The sequence below is a fragment of the Solea senegalensis genome, linkage group LG16 (assembly GCF_019176455.1).
Source record: "Solea senegalensis isolate Sse05_10M linkage group LG16, IFAPA_SoseM_1, whole genome shotgun sequence".
NCBI classification, from domain to species: Eukaryota; Metazoa; Chordata; class Actinopteri; order Pleuronectiformes; family Soleidae; genus Solea; species Solea senegalensis.
In genome coordinates, this window is record NC_058036.1 from 5,509,100 (window position 1) to 5,527,321 (window position 18,222).

At 42.7% G+C, this 18,222-nt stretch overlaps 1 protein-coding gene across 3 annotated transcripts; it reads left to right on the plus strand.

Moving 5' to 3' along the window:
• Window positions 1–226: 226 nt before the first annotated feature.
• Window positions 227–17,997, plus strand: ktn1 (kinectin 1). 3 transcript variants are annotated; one of them, XM_044047362.1, is made up of 36 exons: window positions 228–377; window positions 4,755–5,464; window positions 5,670–5,828; window positions 5,934–6,050; window positions 6,168–6,298; window positions 6,404–6,508; window positions 6,638–6,778; window positions 6,912–7,018; window positions 7,226–7,370; window positions 8,055–8,151; window positions 8,255–8,439; window positions 8,560–8,649; window positions 8,740–8,777; window positions 8,871–8,961; window positions 9,270–9,338; window positions 9,439–9,476; window positions 9,589–9,679; window positions 9,831–9,899; window positions 9,985–10,022; window positions 10,915–11,005; window positions 11,115–11,227; window positions 11,314–11,410; window positions 11,535–11,575; window positions 11,661–11,751; window positions 12,446–12,532; window positions 13,964–14,053; window positions 14,161–14,238; window positions 14,329–14,418; window positions 14,510–14,602; window positions 14,689–14,763; window positions 14,852–14,935; window positions 15,316–15,399; window positions 16,353–16,436; window positions 16,532–16,627; window positions 16,735–16,845; window positions 16,971–17,997. In XM_044047362.1, exons 2-36 carry the CDS (start codon window positions 4,756–4,758, stop codon window positions 16,998–17,000), a joined length of 3,855 nt encoding a protein of 1,284 aa, XP_043903297.1. In that variant the 5' UTR covers window positions 228–377; window position 4,755; the 3' UTR covers window positions 17,001–17,997. The 3 variants fall into 3 exon arrangements, with proteins under 3 accessions (XP_043903298.1, XP_043903297.1, XP_043903299.1); XM_044047363.1 differs by lacking the exon at window positions 15,316–15,399 and having other exon boundaries at window positions 227–377; XM_044047364.1 differs by lacking the exon at window positions 12,446–12,532.
• The last annotated feature ends 225 nt before the right edge of the window (window positions 17,998–18,222 follow it).

Consider the following 18,222-nt stretch of genomic DNA (forward strand, 5'->3'; position numbering starts at 1 on the left):
TACTGATGTCCTCATTGAAATATTAAATCTCTACTTGTTCACGTGTGTAAGTACTTTGGGGAAGTGCAACGACCACTCCTCCGCTTGGTTTTGTCTGTTATGGGATTTATACATCGAGGGCGTCTCGAAGGGGCGGGATTACCTTGTATCATTCAGCACGGCTCCGCTCGGTGTGTCTCGAGCTACAAAACAAGTGTTCCCTGGCCGTCTACCGTTGACCCGCCCCCGCAAACCAGAAACGGCAGATACCGAGGAGTAGCTCAGAAGAAAGCCAGGCAGGAGCTGCCCCGTGAAGTCAGTCAGGCTGCCGGCACTGTCCACACAGAACATCGTCATTTCACCACCACTGGCCACGGGAACAACACTCTGAAATACAGGTACATTTCGCTTCCTAGATACGAATATCGTCGACATTGTATTTGTTCCTCATTCAACAGCTGCCAGTCCAGGTCATAGCGTAGCTAAGCTTGTTAACCAGGCCTGGGAACGGCCCTCAGAACTGACACAGAAGAACGGAGCCGCGGAGCAGGTCAGAGATTTTAGGAGAGAGGGAGGCTGGGTCACCAGCGAAACGAGGCCCGTGGGGGCAGATCAGATGTCCACGCCTCCCGACGGCCTAGGAGTTCGTGGCAGAGTAGCAAACTCGGGTGTAGCAGTGAACAAATTTGTCTTGTCACTTTAACCACTGAAGACGTACTCTGCACTATTAATACTTGGATTCACCGGCTCACGTTATTCAGCTAGCCGTACTGTTAGCTAGCTCATTCATAGTGCTGTGGCAGTAGCTGCTGAGAACTTAAAAGTATTTTCCTGTCTCGTTTTATGGTAGAAACTACACGTGGACATGCACACGGCAGTATTGAGACCCCACGGCTAAACGTTTTTCTGCCAGTCGAGCTCCCTGTCGACGTGCGACTCTCCTCTTTCGTGGTTGATTTGGTTGTAACGTGTCAATCCGGAGCTAGGCTACTAGCTAGGAACATCAGCTTTTCCTTTCATATGCCGTATCCACAAGCAAGCGACCAGCTGCTGAGGAGTTTGGTCGTCTTTACTAGGCCTAATATCTGACATAACCAATATGTTGCTGAATGATAACTACATACAACATCTCAGATTTGTGCTGTTTGTATTTAATGCGTCTTAAAGGTTGAAAAGTACAATAAGGAGGTTTATATAACTTTCACTGAAGAGGAACATTCTGTTCTTAATTGTCCAACATGTATGGAGACTATCATTGTTATGGACTCGTTTGAAAGTTCTTATCGCGATTACTTTTACTTGTGTTGAGATATTTACTCCATAACTCCTTGTAATGAATGATGTTGTTTTTATGTCCGTGAAATGTTTAAAAGTACAATTTAGTGGTTTATTTAACTTTCACTCGAGACAAAAAAAATCTGTCTTCATCAATCATCTCAACATTTATGAAAACGATCCTCAACGTGGACTCGTTTGAAAGGGCTGGCCATATTGTCCACCCCATCAGTCTTGTTGTTGTTGCTCATTTCCTCGAATTTTACATGTAGATATGTGCTTATCTAGTGTACTGATTGTACTTGATTTAGTATGTTCATGTTCTTGTGCCAGCTTTCCTGAACCCTGCTGTGCACTTTGCCATCATCTGCTTAGTTTATTACCCACATGTTGATAAGGTTGAGGCATCATCTTATTAAAAGAGTTTCACTGTTCATTCTTAAGTTGATAAATGTTGTTCATCATTAAACGCTGGGATAAAAGGTGCTGCTGGAGAGGTTGTCTTAATTGAAGTGACTTAAATTCTGCAACATTATAGATGCCAACTGCTGTATAACACCACAGAAGAAAAACAATCAAACGTATCAACTGTCGAAGGAGAGAAGATATCAGAATAGTTTACTTTTTACAAAGATAATAAAAGTCAGTCAGTCATCATCTAACCGCTTTATCCTCCACCAGAGGGTCGCGGGGGGTGCTGTGCCAATCTCAGCTACATCGGGCGATAGGCGGGGTACACCCTGGACAGTTCGCCAGTCCATCGCAGGGCCACACACAACTAGAGACAAACAACCATTCACTCTCACACTCACTCCTATGGTCAATTTAGAGTGTCCAATTTACCTAATCCCCACATTGCATGTTTTTGGACTGTGGGAGGAAGCCAGAGAACCCGGAGAGAAGATAATAAAAGTATATAGTATAATTATAGTATAAATTATAGATGACTAATCGATTAATTCAATAATTGTTGCAGGTACACGCCTGTCGCTGTCATACATGTTGTATGCATTGTTTTTGATGTGAACGTTTATGTCCTGGCCTAGTTTTCAAGTGCTGTTATGTGCAGATTTTTATGTCTGATAATTATCAGGAGTTCCCTTTGTCCACGTCTGCCAAATCAGGAGGGCTGATGAGCCAAGTGTCTAGAGATTCTTGGGAGCCAACAGCCCGAGAGATCTTTGTCCTCTGGGCTCATTTTGCTGCTGGGACAAGGCTCAGTCAGACTGCATAATGAAACGTGCACACCTTCAACTCTGAGGACAGAGAGTGAAAGAACGCAAGCAGGCTTCAATTTATGACACTCCACCCATACTTGTTTGCCAAGAGTCACTCGTTGCTTTAGGAGTTTTTTCACAGCTTCATATTGTCTGACGTTGACTTTTCCTTGAAAACACCCCAACTGTAACAAGAATTTCCGTAAGTTCGCTGCAAGTTAGAAAAGTCTTCATCCTGTGCAATTTGTGCATTCTACCTGCTAGTCATCATAAGCCCCATTCACGGTCTTAGATATTTTAACCCTTCACCAGCAAGCATATCACAGACAACATGTTTGTACAAGCATACTTTGCGTTACTGCAATTACACGATGGTTTGTGCTTTTGGAAAAAACTGTTTCTTGAAGCTGAGAAGTTGCAGTCAAAGACAGCATGTGATTTATCACGGTGCTGTTACTCGCACTGTTTCAGGAAGCATATCAGCATCTTTGTCACCAGAGCGGAGAGTGTTGGAGAAACGACTGTACATAGTTTTTTGGACATTGAGACAAAGACTAAAACAAATGTTGTTTGATACTGTTCTAATTTAACATGCTAAATCTGGTGTCCGTGTACAACTACACAACTAAAAATACATTGATAATACACTATTTAAACATGCAGTATATTGTAACTAACTGCCAGATATTTAGAGTTATTCTGGAAAAATGGGAAAAGGCATGTGTTAATGAGTTTTATTAAGCTGTATAATATGAAAGACTCATCTTCTAATGAGGTCACAGTAAAAATAATGTTTTCACCATGTGTCTGAAAGCAATGGCTAGTTATGTGTTCACAGTTCATATAATTATCATTGTTTCTGAATAATTTGCAGCCAATCGAGTGTAAAGGAATGCAAGGAATGCACCCGAGAACATCATGTTCATAATGTATGAGGCATAGATTTCTCCTTCTACACTGTACTGTATTTTATCGAGGGTCAAAGCTCCTCAGAAAATGTTATCTAGAAAGAGTTGTTTCAAAAATGTTCTAAGTCTGACCTTTTGGTTTATGCTCAGACTAAAACATAACAATACAACAATATTTGACTTTAAAATAAGCCAAATATTGAATGTTATAATTAGCTGATTAAATTGTTTGTGTCTTCTGGAAAATGTGTGTGGGAGTAGAATAGACTCAGTCTTCAGGAAGCCTGCAATAGAAAGTTATTCTTAAATGTATTATCATGGGTAATCTCCTTAACACAAATGAGTAAAGAGGCCTGCTTTACGACAGTGACTCCTTTGCTATTGGCATGTTTCTTGGGTATTAGATTGGACTGTGCAGCACTCGCTGCTGCTGCCAGTCTGTACCGTTAACAACACAATGCTGTTTTCATCATCCACTGTTTAAATTGTCCCCATTTCACAAGGCAGTGATTTTATTTTGTTTATTTATGTGTGTGCTTTTGCACAGATGTGCAATAAATTCTTTCCTGGTGAACTATTTTTGATTCTGCAAAAAATATTTAGTTTGCCCTACCAGATTACTTGGCCACGAAATTTTAAAAACTATATAGTAGGTATTTTGTTCCGCCTTGTTTGTACCAAGTAAAATGGAAATCATTCCAGATTTATAAAGCTAACGGTTTGTATGGAATTATATTGGCAACCAGTGAACTGAAAGACATATTTAGAGCTAAATTGTTTCTACTTTTTGGCAGTGATTTTCCCCACAGTTCATTCTCACTCTGAAACAATTGCTTGGTTATGGGTCAAAGATACAAGAACATGAACTATCTTATACAAGGTGCTAAATTGATAAACTCTCTGGACCTCTTTTTTTGACTGTACATTTTTGTAGATAGTGGAAAAACCTCTTTTACCCCCTTAGCTTGAAGTAGACACAGGCCGAATTGCAGCTGCGTTGGCCCTCAGTGGTTGACACTTGCATGTGGGTGTATTTTTACCTTGTGCAGATCATCCTGATATGACTTTAGAATACCACAGTGCCGTCGTTGTTGGGCTAAAGGAGGAAAGTGACTATATGGGGCTGTATGCCATGTTCTTTTTAGCCTAGTTGTGTCCTGCTGATGTTTTTGACCTAATTTGTTCCCTTCAAGCTAAGTGAGTGAAGTCCATAGCTTTTACAGTTATTTTTTTCTTTTATATCACTATGAGGACATGGTGTCAAATGAGAGTCTTCTCTCTCATGTGCAAACACCATTTGTCAGATCTAGATCTAGTAGTTATTATTGGCATTGACTGTGTGTTAAATGGCTGTTTTTCCCCTCCTTTTATTCAGAATGGCGGTGGATATCTATGACTCTCAGTACCTGCTCATTCTAGCCCCTTCTCTGGTCATCGCCCTCATGTTCCTCTTCTTCTGGCTCTTCATGAAGGAGACATCCTACGATGAGGTTCTGGCAAGGCAGAAGCGCGACCTCAAGCTACCACCGTCCAAGCCAGACACCCGTAAGAAGAATGACAAGAAGAAGAGCAAGAAGAAGGAGAGTACCAGTGGTGGAGGCAGTGGAGGTGGTGGAGGAGAGTCAGAAGAGGATCTGCGGGACTTTGATATTGTTGATGGAGCCAACAGTTCCACTCCAGAAGTAGAGGAGGAACCGGCACCTGTGATTATACCAGAGCCTGCTCCACCAACACCTACTCATATGCCTGTTCTGGTGTCAACTGAGCCTCCTGCTGGTCTGAGGGAGAGAAAGAAGAAGGATAAAAAGGCTGCCCGCCTTGCAGCAGCAGCCGCAGCTACAGCTACAGCCACAGCTACAGCCACTGCTGCAGCTACAGCTCCTCCCTCAGAGGAGCCAGAGGTAAATGGCTCCAAGCTGGTTAGCTGCAAAGCAGAGCCTCCTCTGGCTGCAAGCAAACAGTCAGGCCCACCCTCTCCCCAAATTGAGGTCCAGATCCAACCTGCCCAAGCGCCTGTTCAGGCTCAGACACCTCCCCAGACCTCTGGGAAGAAAAAGGACAAGAAGAAGCAAAAAGCAGAAACTGGTAAGTCGGAATGCTGTGTTTATTTGGAAAACATTCATATTTTTTGAAAGAGATGTCACATTCAGTGAATATTTGTGAGGGAGTTTAGCCTGGTGAAAAATCTGGTTTATAGGTTTAGCCCAATAGTTTTGATTTATGCTGAATAGTTTTGGGACAAACAGGCTCACACTGACTGTACACTCACACTTGCTTGTCACTTTTCCAGTGGATGACCGGCAGCCAGAAGTGAAAGTAGAGCAGGCTCCAGCACCAGTCAAAAAGGATGCTCCTGTTGTGACTGAAACCAAAGTTTTGGATGGTGTAACACCAAGTGTTACTGCTGGCAAGAAAAAGAACTCTGCCAAAAAGCAAAAGACAGAGCCTGGTAATGATGAGACAATGGTCCCACATTCTGAATTCTGTGTATGTTTCTGTAAAATATGTGCATATTTACCAACTGCTCAACTTGTCACTTTTTTCTCAAATGCAGTAGAGGAAGCTCGTGTTGTGGCTGACACAGCAGCCTCAGCCAACCACCAGGCTACTCAGAACGACAATGTACCAGCTAAAGGGTCTGGCAAGAAGCAGAAGAATGTGACTGACAAGGGTAAGAGGAAAAGAACTGATCAGATACTTGGCTCTTCTTACTATAACATGCATACCTGCTGTTCAGCTGCATAGTAATCTGCTCAACTCTCTCTTGTTGGCTTTTGTGGTTTGACAGAGAACACGGAGGTGAAGCTGAAGGGACTGCTGTCTAGTCTGTCCAGCCTGGCTCTGACGGAAGCTGAGGCTGTCAGTGTGATGACCCTCCTGCGAGAGAAGAGTCCCAGTGCGTTGGATGCCTGGCACAAGGTGAGAGATTAAGGAAATAGCACTATTTGCATTTGACAGGAGACAGGATAATTGTAGTTGAATGAATCATGGCCACTTATTTATTTTTTTTCCTTTCATCACCAGTCTGCTGCCAGGCCTGATCCTGCTGCCCAGGAAAGAGAACGTCTCTTTACAACTCTTCAGGAGGAGGCCTCTATTGCCAAGGACAAAGTGAAACAGCTCAGCCAGGTCTACATTCCCATGCTCTACCACAAAAAATGATGCTGCATTAAAAAAATTTTTTTTTAAGCTATTTCTTCAAGATCATTCTCTTGTTTAAAGCAACATGTTGTATGTCTTACACCTTTTGTGCTGCAGGAGCTTCAGGTGGAGAAGCAAAAGACGGGCAGGGTGGAGGCCATGATGAGGGAGCAACGTGCAGCCATGGAGAAGGAACTGGGGAGCATGCAGGGCAAGGCACAGGGCAGCTACCAGGAGCTCCAGGCCATGCAGATGAAGGTGAGGGTTTGATTTCAGTTATTTATTTATGACTAATTTGTTTGTTTGCCTTTTTTGCATATCAACGGATTAAGCAGGCCCTTTGGTGTTTGCTTCAAGACTGCATGGAGACTTAATCCTATGGTTTGTGCAGTTCCAGCAGATGAGGGAGCAGATGGAAAGCCAGCTCAATCGACTGCAGCAGGAGAACGGCATCCTGAGGGACGCGGTCAGCTCTGCCACCAACCAGATGGAAAGCAAGTCAGTGCAACTCTACTGGTCTCACTGTGTGGTCCATTACAATTTAAGCTCATTGTCTTTGTATTTTATTTCAGACTTCCTAGTGTAACATCACAAACCCTAATTGTATTTTAATTCATCAACAGCGTCTCTCTACAAAGCCCCATCAAATGTTGTCACAATAGTTTCTATTATAATATTTGTGTGTTTGTGTGTGTTGCATGTTAGGAATTCAGCTGAGTTGAACAAGCTACGTTCCGAATACACCGGTCTGATGAAAGAGTTGGCAGATGGCAACAGCAAGCTGCAGCAAGAGGAGCACCAGAGGAAGTCACTGGAGGTCAGCTACAAGCAGAATGTGTCCCAGCTGGAGGTACGCTAATCCAGATGTACTGTGTGTTTGTTTAGCCTCTGCTTCAGTTTCCCCAGTCCGGACGACAATGAACCAAGCTGAACTAAAACCCGAGTGTATGGCACAGCATTATGTATGATTGGTGGGTGGGGCAGTTTTACCAGGGAAATGGGCGGAGGGTATAGTGGAAATCCTGGGGAGGGTTATGGGAAATGGAACCTTGGAAGATTCTGTTGGCTTTGGAAGCAGGAATGTTTGAGGCTTTGTGCTGTGGGTAAACAACACTTTCCTGTTAGACACCCAGATCAGGCTTTCTTGCCTTTCACAACCATGATAGAAGTTGCAACATTGACAGGTCTCTGCAAAGATCATCAGATTCTAAGAGAAGAATCAAAGTCCAGAAGATGTTGATAGAAGATAGAATGACATTATTATTATTATTATTATTATCATTATTATCATTATTATTATTAAGATGTAGAGATCTGATGATTCCACCATTCCATCATTCACCTGACATTGCTTCTAGTGAAAGGGAAGACAACGGAATAGTGTCATTGTTTATCTTAGTAGTTCAACAAGTCCAATGTGGGTTCAGATCCCTCAGGGTTACAGTTTAAATTGCCTTCAAATCATAAACGTCATAGGCACTTGTGTGCTGTTGTGAGAGCTGTCATTAAATTGAATATTAATCTCAACCCCAAGGCCCAACTGCAGGATGCAAAGCGACGCTGGGAAGAACTGCAGAACTTCCTCCACAGTGTCAATGCTGAGAGAGAGAAGCTTCAGGCCTCTAAACAAGGTGTTATAACATTTGATGACATTTGAAATTCTATCGTAAGAATTCAAATTCAATTATATAAAGGATCGGGGTTCATTCAGCTTCTTGATGTCCATGGGTGCAGAGCTCCACAGCCAGCTTCTGGCAGCTGAGACAGAGATGAACAACAAGAACAAGGAGTTGCAGACCCTCCACAGCAGCCTAACAGAAGCCATGGTCTCCAAGGAACGACTGGAGCAGAGAGTGATGGAGCTGATGGAGATGTCACAGCACAGTCGGCCAGACGAGTCACTGCAGGTTCAGGTTCAGGTGAGTCACCAAAACACTGTATACACTGTATACAGCCACTAACTATTTTAAACTGACATTCTTAAAGTGCATTTTCGTACAACACTCACTTCTTGTATTCAACAACATTTATTTTTAAAGGAACTTGTGAATGAAAACAAAGGTCTTCAGGTCCACAACGAGACGCTCAAAGTCCAGAATGAGAGTATGCAAGCCCAAGTCTCTTCACAGGTGTGTGGGTCAACCTCATTTACCCATCTTAAGTCGAAATACAAAGTTTTTGTCGGCTCATGAAATATCTTTTCTTTCCTTCTCATTTAGGCCACCCATGTCTCCCATATTGAGGAGCTACAGAAGCTGTAAGAGGAAAAAGTGTTTCTTTTTTTTTTTTTTTAGATGTAGCGACTGTATTTTTTTCATGTGCTTTCTCTACTCTTTCCTGCACTAACCAGATTATCTGAGAAGGAGTTGCAGAGGAAAAGTTTGGAGGATTCCCTGAATGCAGAGAGGAGCAGTGGGGCCAGTAGAGAATCTGACATGCAGGTATAGTCATGAAATTGCTTGTTCTAGAGTTTCAAATGTCAACATTGCTTAGGTACATTTGTCTGCAGGAATTTGGTGAACGTTCCATGTGCAGTGAGGGTATATGCATTGAAACCATTTGCACTGCCCTTCAAAACAAAAACACGCTTTCATTAACATTTACAGCTGCCATCTTACAATCTTACAATTTATACAACTCGTTCAGTGCTTTTATAAATGTTGGACAGAATTGAGTGTAGTTCATCAGTTCTGGTGTTGTCAATATCCTAAAAAAAAAACGTTGACCCTCTGTGTTCTCTGCTCTGCAGGCTTTGCACAATGACAACATGTCACTAAAGGCAGAGATTCAGAATCTGCAGGCACAGATTTCAGATCAGGTTAGTAGTGCACCGTAAGTTTCTTTTTTTCTGAAAAGCTGCCTGCGTGTTCTTCTCTTTGACACACCTTCTTTCTCTGACTTTGACACTCCCCTTACAGACTGCCTCTCAGCTGGCTTTGGATCAGTTCCAAAAGAGGTGTGTGTGAAATCTGAAATAGATTTTTTTTGTTTGTTTTAAACACACCAACTGGTTAGGCTTGTTACTCAAATGTTCGTTAAAAATAATGACACCAATGCTTCCTATCCAGTGTGCGGGAAAAGGAAGAGAACATGAAAACTGTAGAGGGCCTGTTGGAGAAGGGGCTGATTGAAGTGGCCAACAAGGAGGAAGAGCTCAAGGTATCTGTTGTCTCTTGGCTACAAAATGTGACAAGTGATTCATACTAGATCCTGAAAACCTGCTGCCTCGCATACATTTGACCCTGCATTTTGCCGCCTGTCTTGTAATCTCAATCCCTAATGGCCGAATGTCATCATTTCCCTGATGCAGGTTGTAAGACAAGAGAATGAGGCAATAAAACAAGAAGTAGAGGAACTTAAGAGAAAGATGGCAGAACAGGTGAGTTGTATTAGAGTGGATTATACTGAGTGTTGCACCTTATTCTGTATTCATTTGTGTATAATTGTATTTTCCCGGATTGCAGGCATCATCACAGACAATAGTGGAGGAACTCCAGAGCAAGTAAGATCATTTAAGGTGGCAATTACTGTATGTACACACATCACATATATACAATATGGGGATCATGACATTGTCCAAAGGTCATAGAAGTCCGTAGCAAGATTTCTTGAAGACGTTTCAGCTTTCATCAAAAGGTGTCCTTAGTTGTGAAAGCTGGGAAACTGAAGAAGCTTCTTGGATTAGAGGTTTCAAAACTTCGTGGGTGAATGAGCGTATTTAGACATAATGTTGCTTTATTGCAGTTTGTTCTGACCTGTCACTGTCCATAACACACAAAGAGACGTGTATAACTATCAGTGTAGTTTCTAGTGAAAAATCTTTCTGTGGAAGCAGGTTTGCCAACCAGCCAGGATTAAAAGTGCCTAATTCAAGTCATAATTACATGTTTTGAAGCCACATTGTGAACAAATCAAGACTAATTCCTCTTGGCACTGAAAGACTCCCCAAACACACTCATGACAGTAATCTCGCAATTATTAAGTGATGCCTGTCTGTTAATCACATAATTGAATCCAATGGTTCTACCGGTATCGCTCGCTTTTCTCGTCCAAACACAGCCAAATATAACAAATAAATGGAGACCGTCCTCTGATCTGTATGTGGGTTATCACAGCAACCATCGTAGTAAATGACACACATTAGTTTGGATAGGAAATGCAAGAGCTGTCCGTCTGTTTGACCATTAAACGCACCACTTTTAAGTGCTGACCTGTATGTTGTTCAGATAAAGAACAGGCACTGGAATTGCACAAGTGTCTAGTAATTGAGGGAAGTCTGTGTCCATCTAACAGTGAGGATACACAATGAGCCATGCATGTCCCATCATTATGATTGCAAATAAGCTGATTGGGCAGTTCTGTATAATGAATCAATGTCTCTCGGTTCATTGTAGGATTCAGGAGAAAGACGTCAAGCTAAAGTCAATGGAGGAGAGTCTACAGACGGCACAAGGCAGCATCTCTGCCAGAGAAGAGACAGTTGGGGTGTGGACTTTTTTTTTTTTTGTTAAAATACAGTATATCAGGAAACCACACATACCAGGCATTCAGTTGTTGGCGTTGTCTCTTGTCTGAAGCCGTGTTTATCTCACAGGCTCTGGAGCAGCAGTTGGCCGCCCTGCAGGCGAACGTGGAGCAGCTGAGACAGAAGGAGATGTCAGAAGAGCTGAGCGGCTCTGCTTCTCGCCTTCAAGAACTCCAGGCTCAGTGAGTGCACACAACGGGTCGCCCGTGCAGTGCTTCTGTGTAGCTCTTACAAGTGATGACTTCTGATTAACTAATTTCACCTACAGACTTGCAGAGAAGGACCAGGGGATCCAGACGCTGCAGGCTGAGTTGGAGGCACGGACTAAGGAGTTGACTGAGAAAATGGAGCAGGTGCTACAACAGGTTAGGGAAGAGTGACACATTTCATGGGTTTATTTAAATTAGATTTGCCCCCCAATGGATTTGTATCTTTAAGATGGAACATTTGATTTTAATTTTTTTATATATTTCCTCCTCCTTCAATAAGCAATCGCACACAGTGGTTCCAAACCCAGAGTTTCTTGCAGCGTAAGTAATATGCCATATATCATAGTAATTAACAGTTAACAGTTTTTTAGAAGCCTCCTAATAACATATCTATGTTGCCTCTTAGGCTGTCTGAGAAGGAGAAGCAGGTGGTGGATCTACGAGCTGAGGTGGCTGAGCTGAGGGACTCCGTGGAGCTCCATAGGAAAAAGAATAATGTATGTTTTGTACAGCGATCACCTGAACTGAATGAGACTAATGATCGCACTGGTCTAGCCCTCAAGACATCACTCCCTTGTGTGGTACCCCAAAACACGATACACTGTATCCTGCATCCATACTCCCCCTGTTGTTGTCCACCACCACTTAGTCTCACTTCCTTGGCTTTATGTTCTTTTAAAGCAGACATTAATACAAAATGGAATGATTTCTTCGCAACACGATTGCACACATCAGTGCAAATGTCTATTTTGATTTGGTTTGTTTAAGGCTGAGCGTTGCGTAACAGGGCTTCCAGCCTACTCCTGTTACACTTGCCGTTGGCCATGACTGTTTCAGCAAGCTCGTCTTTGCTTGTGGGTGATTCAGAGCATTAGAAACTTGCCTTAATTGTGAGATGGGCATATTAGCAAACCTTTTATGTGGGCAGATTTAGCCTAATTCCAAGAGAAACTGCTCACAGAACATGGTAATATACATGTCAGGGGTACCTTGCATGAGGCGTGAGACTGGGACTCTTGATGTGATTTGCTCACACTTATTTATAGCGTTTGGAGTGCAGGTGAAAAACCAAATATAGTCATTTTGTGAGAAATGCATTCAATTTGTTTTGTTATTCTACCAGTCTCACTGAATGCATTTTCCCCTGAGGCTGAACTGAAAGTAGTATCTCTCTGGAACTGACCAAAACAGGAGCTTCGGGAGAAAAACTGGAGTGCAATGGAAGCTCTGTCAGCCACCGAGTCCATGCTACAAGGAAAACTCAGCAAAGCTGTCAAGGTCTGACCCCACCCCACCCCACCCCACCCCCCTGCCCCCAGTCCACTTCACTCTAGCTCCAAACCGACGCACCCCCCCCTAAATACTGTTTTTTTGTCATAATTGATTGCGTGAAATTTATTTTCCACCATTATGTGTACCCATAGCAAAGCTGCATACTCATTTACCACACTCTCCATACGCTCCCCAGTTTTTTGTTTTGTCCTCAAAGTTTTAATTGGCTTTGTGGTGAGTAACTGAATCCCATTGGGAATCTGAGACGGTACTTTTTTTTTTTTTATATATATATACAAAAGATTTGTCCTTACTCAGAGAACAGGCGGATGGCTTGGAAATGAGTGTGCAGTCACCTTGAAATTATTTCATTAGATTCATTTTACAGCTTCCTGTCTTTCTGTCATGTGACTCATCTCTAGCATGATGCAACCATTCTGCTTTGTGACATTCATTTCGTCAAAATCACCAGTTGATTACTCAATGAAAGTAGTGAATTTCTTTTTGATTTCATTTCAAATTTCAAACGCCTCCGTTTCTCAATGCTCTGTATTCACAACTGAAACCAAATGTCAAACAAACGCTTAGTGCATTTCATTTATCTGCAGGTCCCTCAGTGTAGGTTGCTAGATAGCTCTTCTATTAATAGTTGCAATTATGTGTGTATATGTTTGCTGTCATCCCCCTACATTAGTGAAGGGTACATGCTGAACCTCTAATGCCACCTGAGTACAGTAGAAATCATCTTCTCAGAGCTTAGTCTGGGTTTTCTTTGGCAGTGTGTGTACTGTCAGTGCATGCTGCATGGTTGTATTCAGCTCCACACTCTTCCCTGAGCTGCCTTGTGACTCAGCACGTTAATGTGAATAGTGGTGCGAGTGCCAGCTGGCTAGTGCCTGGCATACCTTCTCCCTGCAGGCCTCAGAGTGACAGTGCATGATGTTGGTCTATTGTGGCAGAAGTGATAGCTACTCTTTTATTTATTGAAGGGTTTTAAGTTACTTTGTACCGCTTCATGAAAAGCAGATTGTTGCACTTGTTGGACATGATTTTCTCTGAATCTGACGTTTGCAGACTCTGTGTGTAGGTGTGGCCTATCTAAAGATGCTGATGCTTGCTTTGGCTAATTGGATGAGGGAGTAAGACAGGGTTTATCCCAGTGCCCTGCAGTTATACATTAAAAAGCTAACTTAATCTCTCCTGTGACACTGACTGGAGCAGCATGATGGATGAACTAATAATGATCGGATTATTTAGATTAGAATCAGAAGAAGATGTCTATTACAAAGCAGGGCAAGGTTGTGGTTACATCTGCTCACATAACTGTACCTCGTCTTAGAAGCACTGATGTGACCATTCGAATGTTCCATCCCCTCCATCTGTATGTATATGTATTTTATGAGCATCCTCCTTTTTCCCCCTCCCGTCGACTTGCAGGAGAACCAGGCAGCACTGGCAGTGACTCAGGCTGAGTGTCGAGATGTTCTGCACAGACTTCTGCCCCACGTGCCTCTGCCCACTGAACAGGTTTGCATAGAATTAGATAATTAACTACTCCACCCAAGTAGTTATTGAATCACGTCACGCTGCTTTAGCTTTGTGGTGACGTGTCTCTACTTCTCATGTCCTCGTAGAACCACCAGGAGTGGCTCCACAGGTTTGAAAGGGCAGTAGCTGAGAACCCCTCCACCCCTGCATCAGGGGACTCTGAGGTAATTGAATAACAAATATAAATTTGAGCATAATAAACATAAAAGTTTTTAAAACTCAAGAGGATCAACAAAATACTATCCTCTTACCAGGGACTGGCTGAGAAGCTAAAAGAAGCCGAAGAAACGCAAAAGATCTTACAGAAAGACTGTGAGACGTACAAGAAGGTTTTGGCAGAGACGGTGAGTTGAGGGTTTTTGTGTTGCACTCGTGGTTGCACTGTGGTATCTGTTGCTTGCCAATACTGAGCTGTCATTCCTGCTGCATCCACAGGAGGGCATCCTGCAGCGTCTGCAGAACAGTGTGGAGCAGGAGGAGTCTCGCTGGAGAGTGAAGCTGGAGGTGGCACAGGGAGAGCTCAAAGACGTACGTAATTCCTGGTTTAGCAGCACTGAAGTGATGTGTAATTGCCATTTTTCACTGCGTCGTCATTCTTCTTTCCCTCTGAATAGATGAGCCAGAAAGTCACAGCTCTGGAGCAGGAGATTGAGAGACTAAATGAAAGTGATGGAGCAGAGTTGGAAAATGTTTGTCTTCTTGAACCTCTCGTACATTTATTACATTTATAATGTATGATGTACATTCTGGCTTAATGACCTTGTTTTTCCTCTTTAGTTGAGACGAGAAAAGCAGCATTTGGAGTCCGAGTTGGAGAGAGCAGAGCGTGAGAGCGCCACCTATGTGACAGAGGTCAGAGAGGTAAGCAAAACCTTTACTGGTTCAACTCTGTGGCCTGTTATCCTTAGTCATGTCACAGCATTCATTCACATGAGCGGTGTCATGTGTCGGTTGCATATTCATGTGTTTTTGTTTTTATTTGGGTTTCATGCAGTTCACAAAAACGCAAACATTAAGTATGGTTGAATTGAAGGAACAGAATGTATGCTTCATAGTGAGCTCTAATAATAACTTGGTTACTCCACTTATTTGGGGATGCAGTTTGTCACTTCACAGCTCTCCCGAGTATTGACAGAATTCACTTTGAGGAGATGCCACATGGCCTGAACAGATCTGATTACTTCAAACACTTGAATTAGCAGTGTCACCCACAGACTCTCACATCTTAAACTTAATTTCAGCTCAAAGATCTGTTGACTGAATTGCAGACCAGACTTGATGGCTCATATACAGAGGCTATGAGACAGAATGAGGAGCTGGATTTGGTAAGACGTGTTTCCCTTTAGAGCGAGAGCTCCTTTTAGACCTGTCCTTATTTCACTCAGCAGTGGCTCTGCACTGACTGCCCCAGGATGGGCTTCTCTGTGGGTCATCATCTATATCCTCTGTAAACATTGAGTCACTTGGAGAAGCCAATAACGTGACATTTTAAAGGCGCAAACATCAGAAGTTATGAATGATGACTCACCTTCACCCTTACTGATACTAAGACTAACTCTTCTCGCTCTGCACTGGCCCTCTGCTTTATCTCACTGCCATCAAACAAAATGGCTTATCAGTCACCTGTTGCTTCCTCATACATACTCCACGCTGTTATTTCCTCCTGCTGTCTCATGTACTTTGTTGGTGTAATTTGTCTCATTCATTGACTTTGTCTTGCTGTCATGACACTGTCTTTGTGTTGTCATTATTTGTCAATGTTTGCCTGCATTCAGAGCCCACAATAGCACTGTCAGTTTTCCTCATTCATTTCATTGTTACCTTCAACAATTGTTCAGCTATGAGTCACTGGCCAAAGTACACGCGTGTATATTCCCGGTAGGTTAATTTGTTAGGTGAGTAACTTGGCCACATAGTTTGTCTTGCAATAATTGATGAACTTATTGACTTGTAAAATCTTGTTTTAAAATATCATGAACCATATGCGATGCCTAAGGGCTTTTGAAAATGTCAAACAAATGAATGTGCAACTGAAACTGGACTTCCTGGATGATCATCTTCTCACCGTTACCCGTTGCAACATGCCCACACCAATGCAGCCCCCTGCACTCTTTTACACAGTGCTACATGTGGTTTGATAATGTTCTAAACGGGACTAAGAAAAACTATTGAATCTGTACTTTCAATGCAGGCAGTATTGGCTCAAAGATGAATGAGTGTCGTGAAGAAGCTATAATGTACTGTAGAACCTGTGCTGAGCCTTCTGCTTTAATTCCAGCTGAAAACCCAGCTCAGTGCAACTCTGTCCAAGCTGGAGGCAGACGAGCACGAGAGGCAAAACGTGGCTGGCGATTTGTACAAGGTAAGATAGATCATTTCTGTTTGATTTAATTTCAGATATAGGTCCAACTCGAGGGGAAATTGTTCATAAGTGGATGGTTCTGTTTCTTTACTCAGGCCCAACAGTCTCTTGACCTGATTCAGGGGGAACTCTCAAATGTGACGGACAATACTGCTGACCTGATTGAGAATAGCAGCCTGTCATCACAGAGTGTGAGAATCTGGGGCAGTTTGGGTTCTGTAGTGGTGGCTTTGTCTTCACATGTATAATTATTAAGTGTTTGAAATGAGCTCTAACACAGCCATGATGTGTCTGACAGGAGGAGACTGACAGGAAGGAGAAGATGACTGCAGGTCTGAACCAAACAGTCAGAGAACTGCAGCAGCTGCTACAGGGTGTCAGCCAGAAACTCGCCAAGGGACAGGAAGGGGTAAAAGCATAAAGCATCCTACTGCCTTTACTGCTCAATAAGTCAACATCATAGTATCAAAAGGTTATTTGACCTCCTGTGTCCAAGTTTGGAATATGAACATTGCAATTTGTGATTTATTCCAGAAGGCTGACAAAGATCTACCCAAGGTATAGTGAGAGGAGGAGAGACTCCATGCAGCCACTCTGACTGCACTTCAACGACCACCTTTGACCTTTGGTCATATCACTACCACCATTACACCCTACGATCACACCCAGCCACCTCCTCCAACCAACCTCTGTCAATTCATCTGTACTGTAGGCAGCCTTCAACAGTCTCTGGTCGAAGTGCGGACGGCAAACCGGTCCCAGACTTACTGTTGGCTGAAAGGGAGCAGGCAGAGTTTACGATTATTTCCAAACACTCCAGGCACTGTACCAAAACGCATACTACTCCTCTCCCACCACATTCCTCTTCTTCAGCACCATAGCCAGTTAATTTTTATTCTAAACTTAAAATGACATCCTGCATAATTAAGACTGCTTGGCAATCATTCCTGTTTAAAAAACCTGTATTTTTCAATGAAATCGTTGTTGAATCCTGCAGTAGTTTTTGTTTGTCTCAAGACGACAGTGATACAAATTTCCAGCTTGACTTAAACTTTGGTTTTCAGTTCTTTTCTTTTTTTCTTTTTTTTTTTTTTAACTTAAAGATATGTCTTGTTAAAATGTTCCGTTAGGACCTGCTGAAATACATGTAGTTGTTGATCTGTTTGCCTACTGATCAAAAACCTTCAAAACCTGTGCATCATCATGCATTCATAAATCCATCGCTCCATGCATAGTTTGGCTCAGTATTGGGTGGGAGAACAGTAGGTGTCTCGGCATATCAGATGGGTCACTACATGACTGTAACTGTGGAGATGCATGGACAAACTGTAGTCCAATCTGTACTGCAGTTCTATAATGACTGTAGTGTGGGGCCCTGGCTGTGGAAAGAGAAGTCCAGCGCAACAGTGTAGAGGTTTTTAAATCCGACTTCAACTACTATAATATGCATCCCATATCATCTGTAATCGACACTCACTATGTTATTACTATGTGCATTAACACTGAAGATTTTGTTCTTTTTGTAACAGGTGATGTTAATAAAAGGGATGCTTGGTAAATCTCCCATGGTCCTGCGTTGACTTTTTCTTCCACTGCACTTCTTTTTTCCTACCACTGTGGGGCAGCACACAGATTTATTCCAAAATATTAAACTGATGTGATTCATGCCAGAGTGTGCACAGAGAAATGACTAAGCTTCTGCTCGTGTAGCTTTTCCTGGCAGGTTTATTGTTGTTCACAGCACATTTTATTTGTTCCCTGTACATATAAATATGATGATCATGCC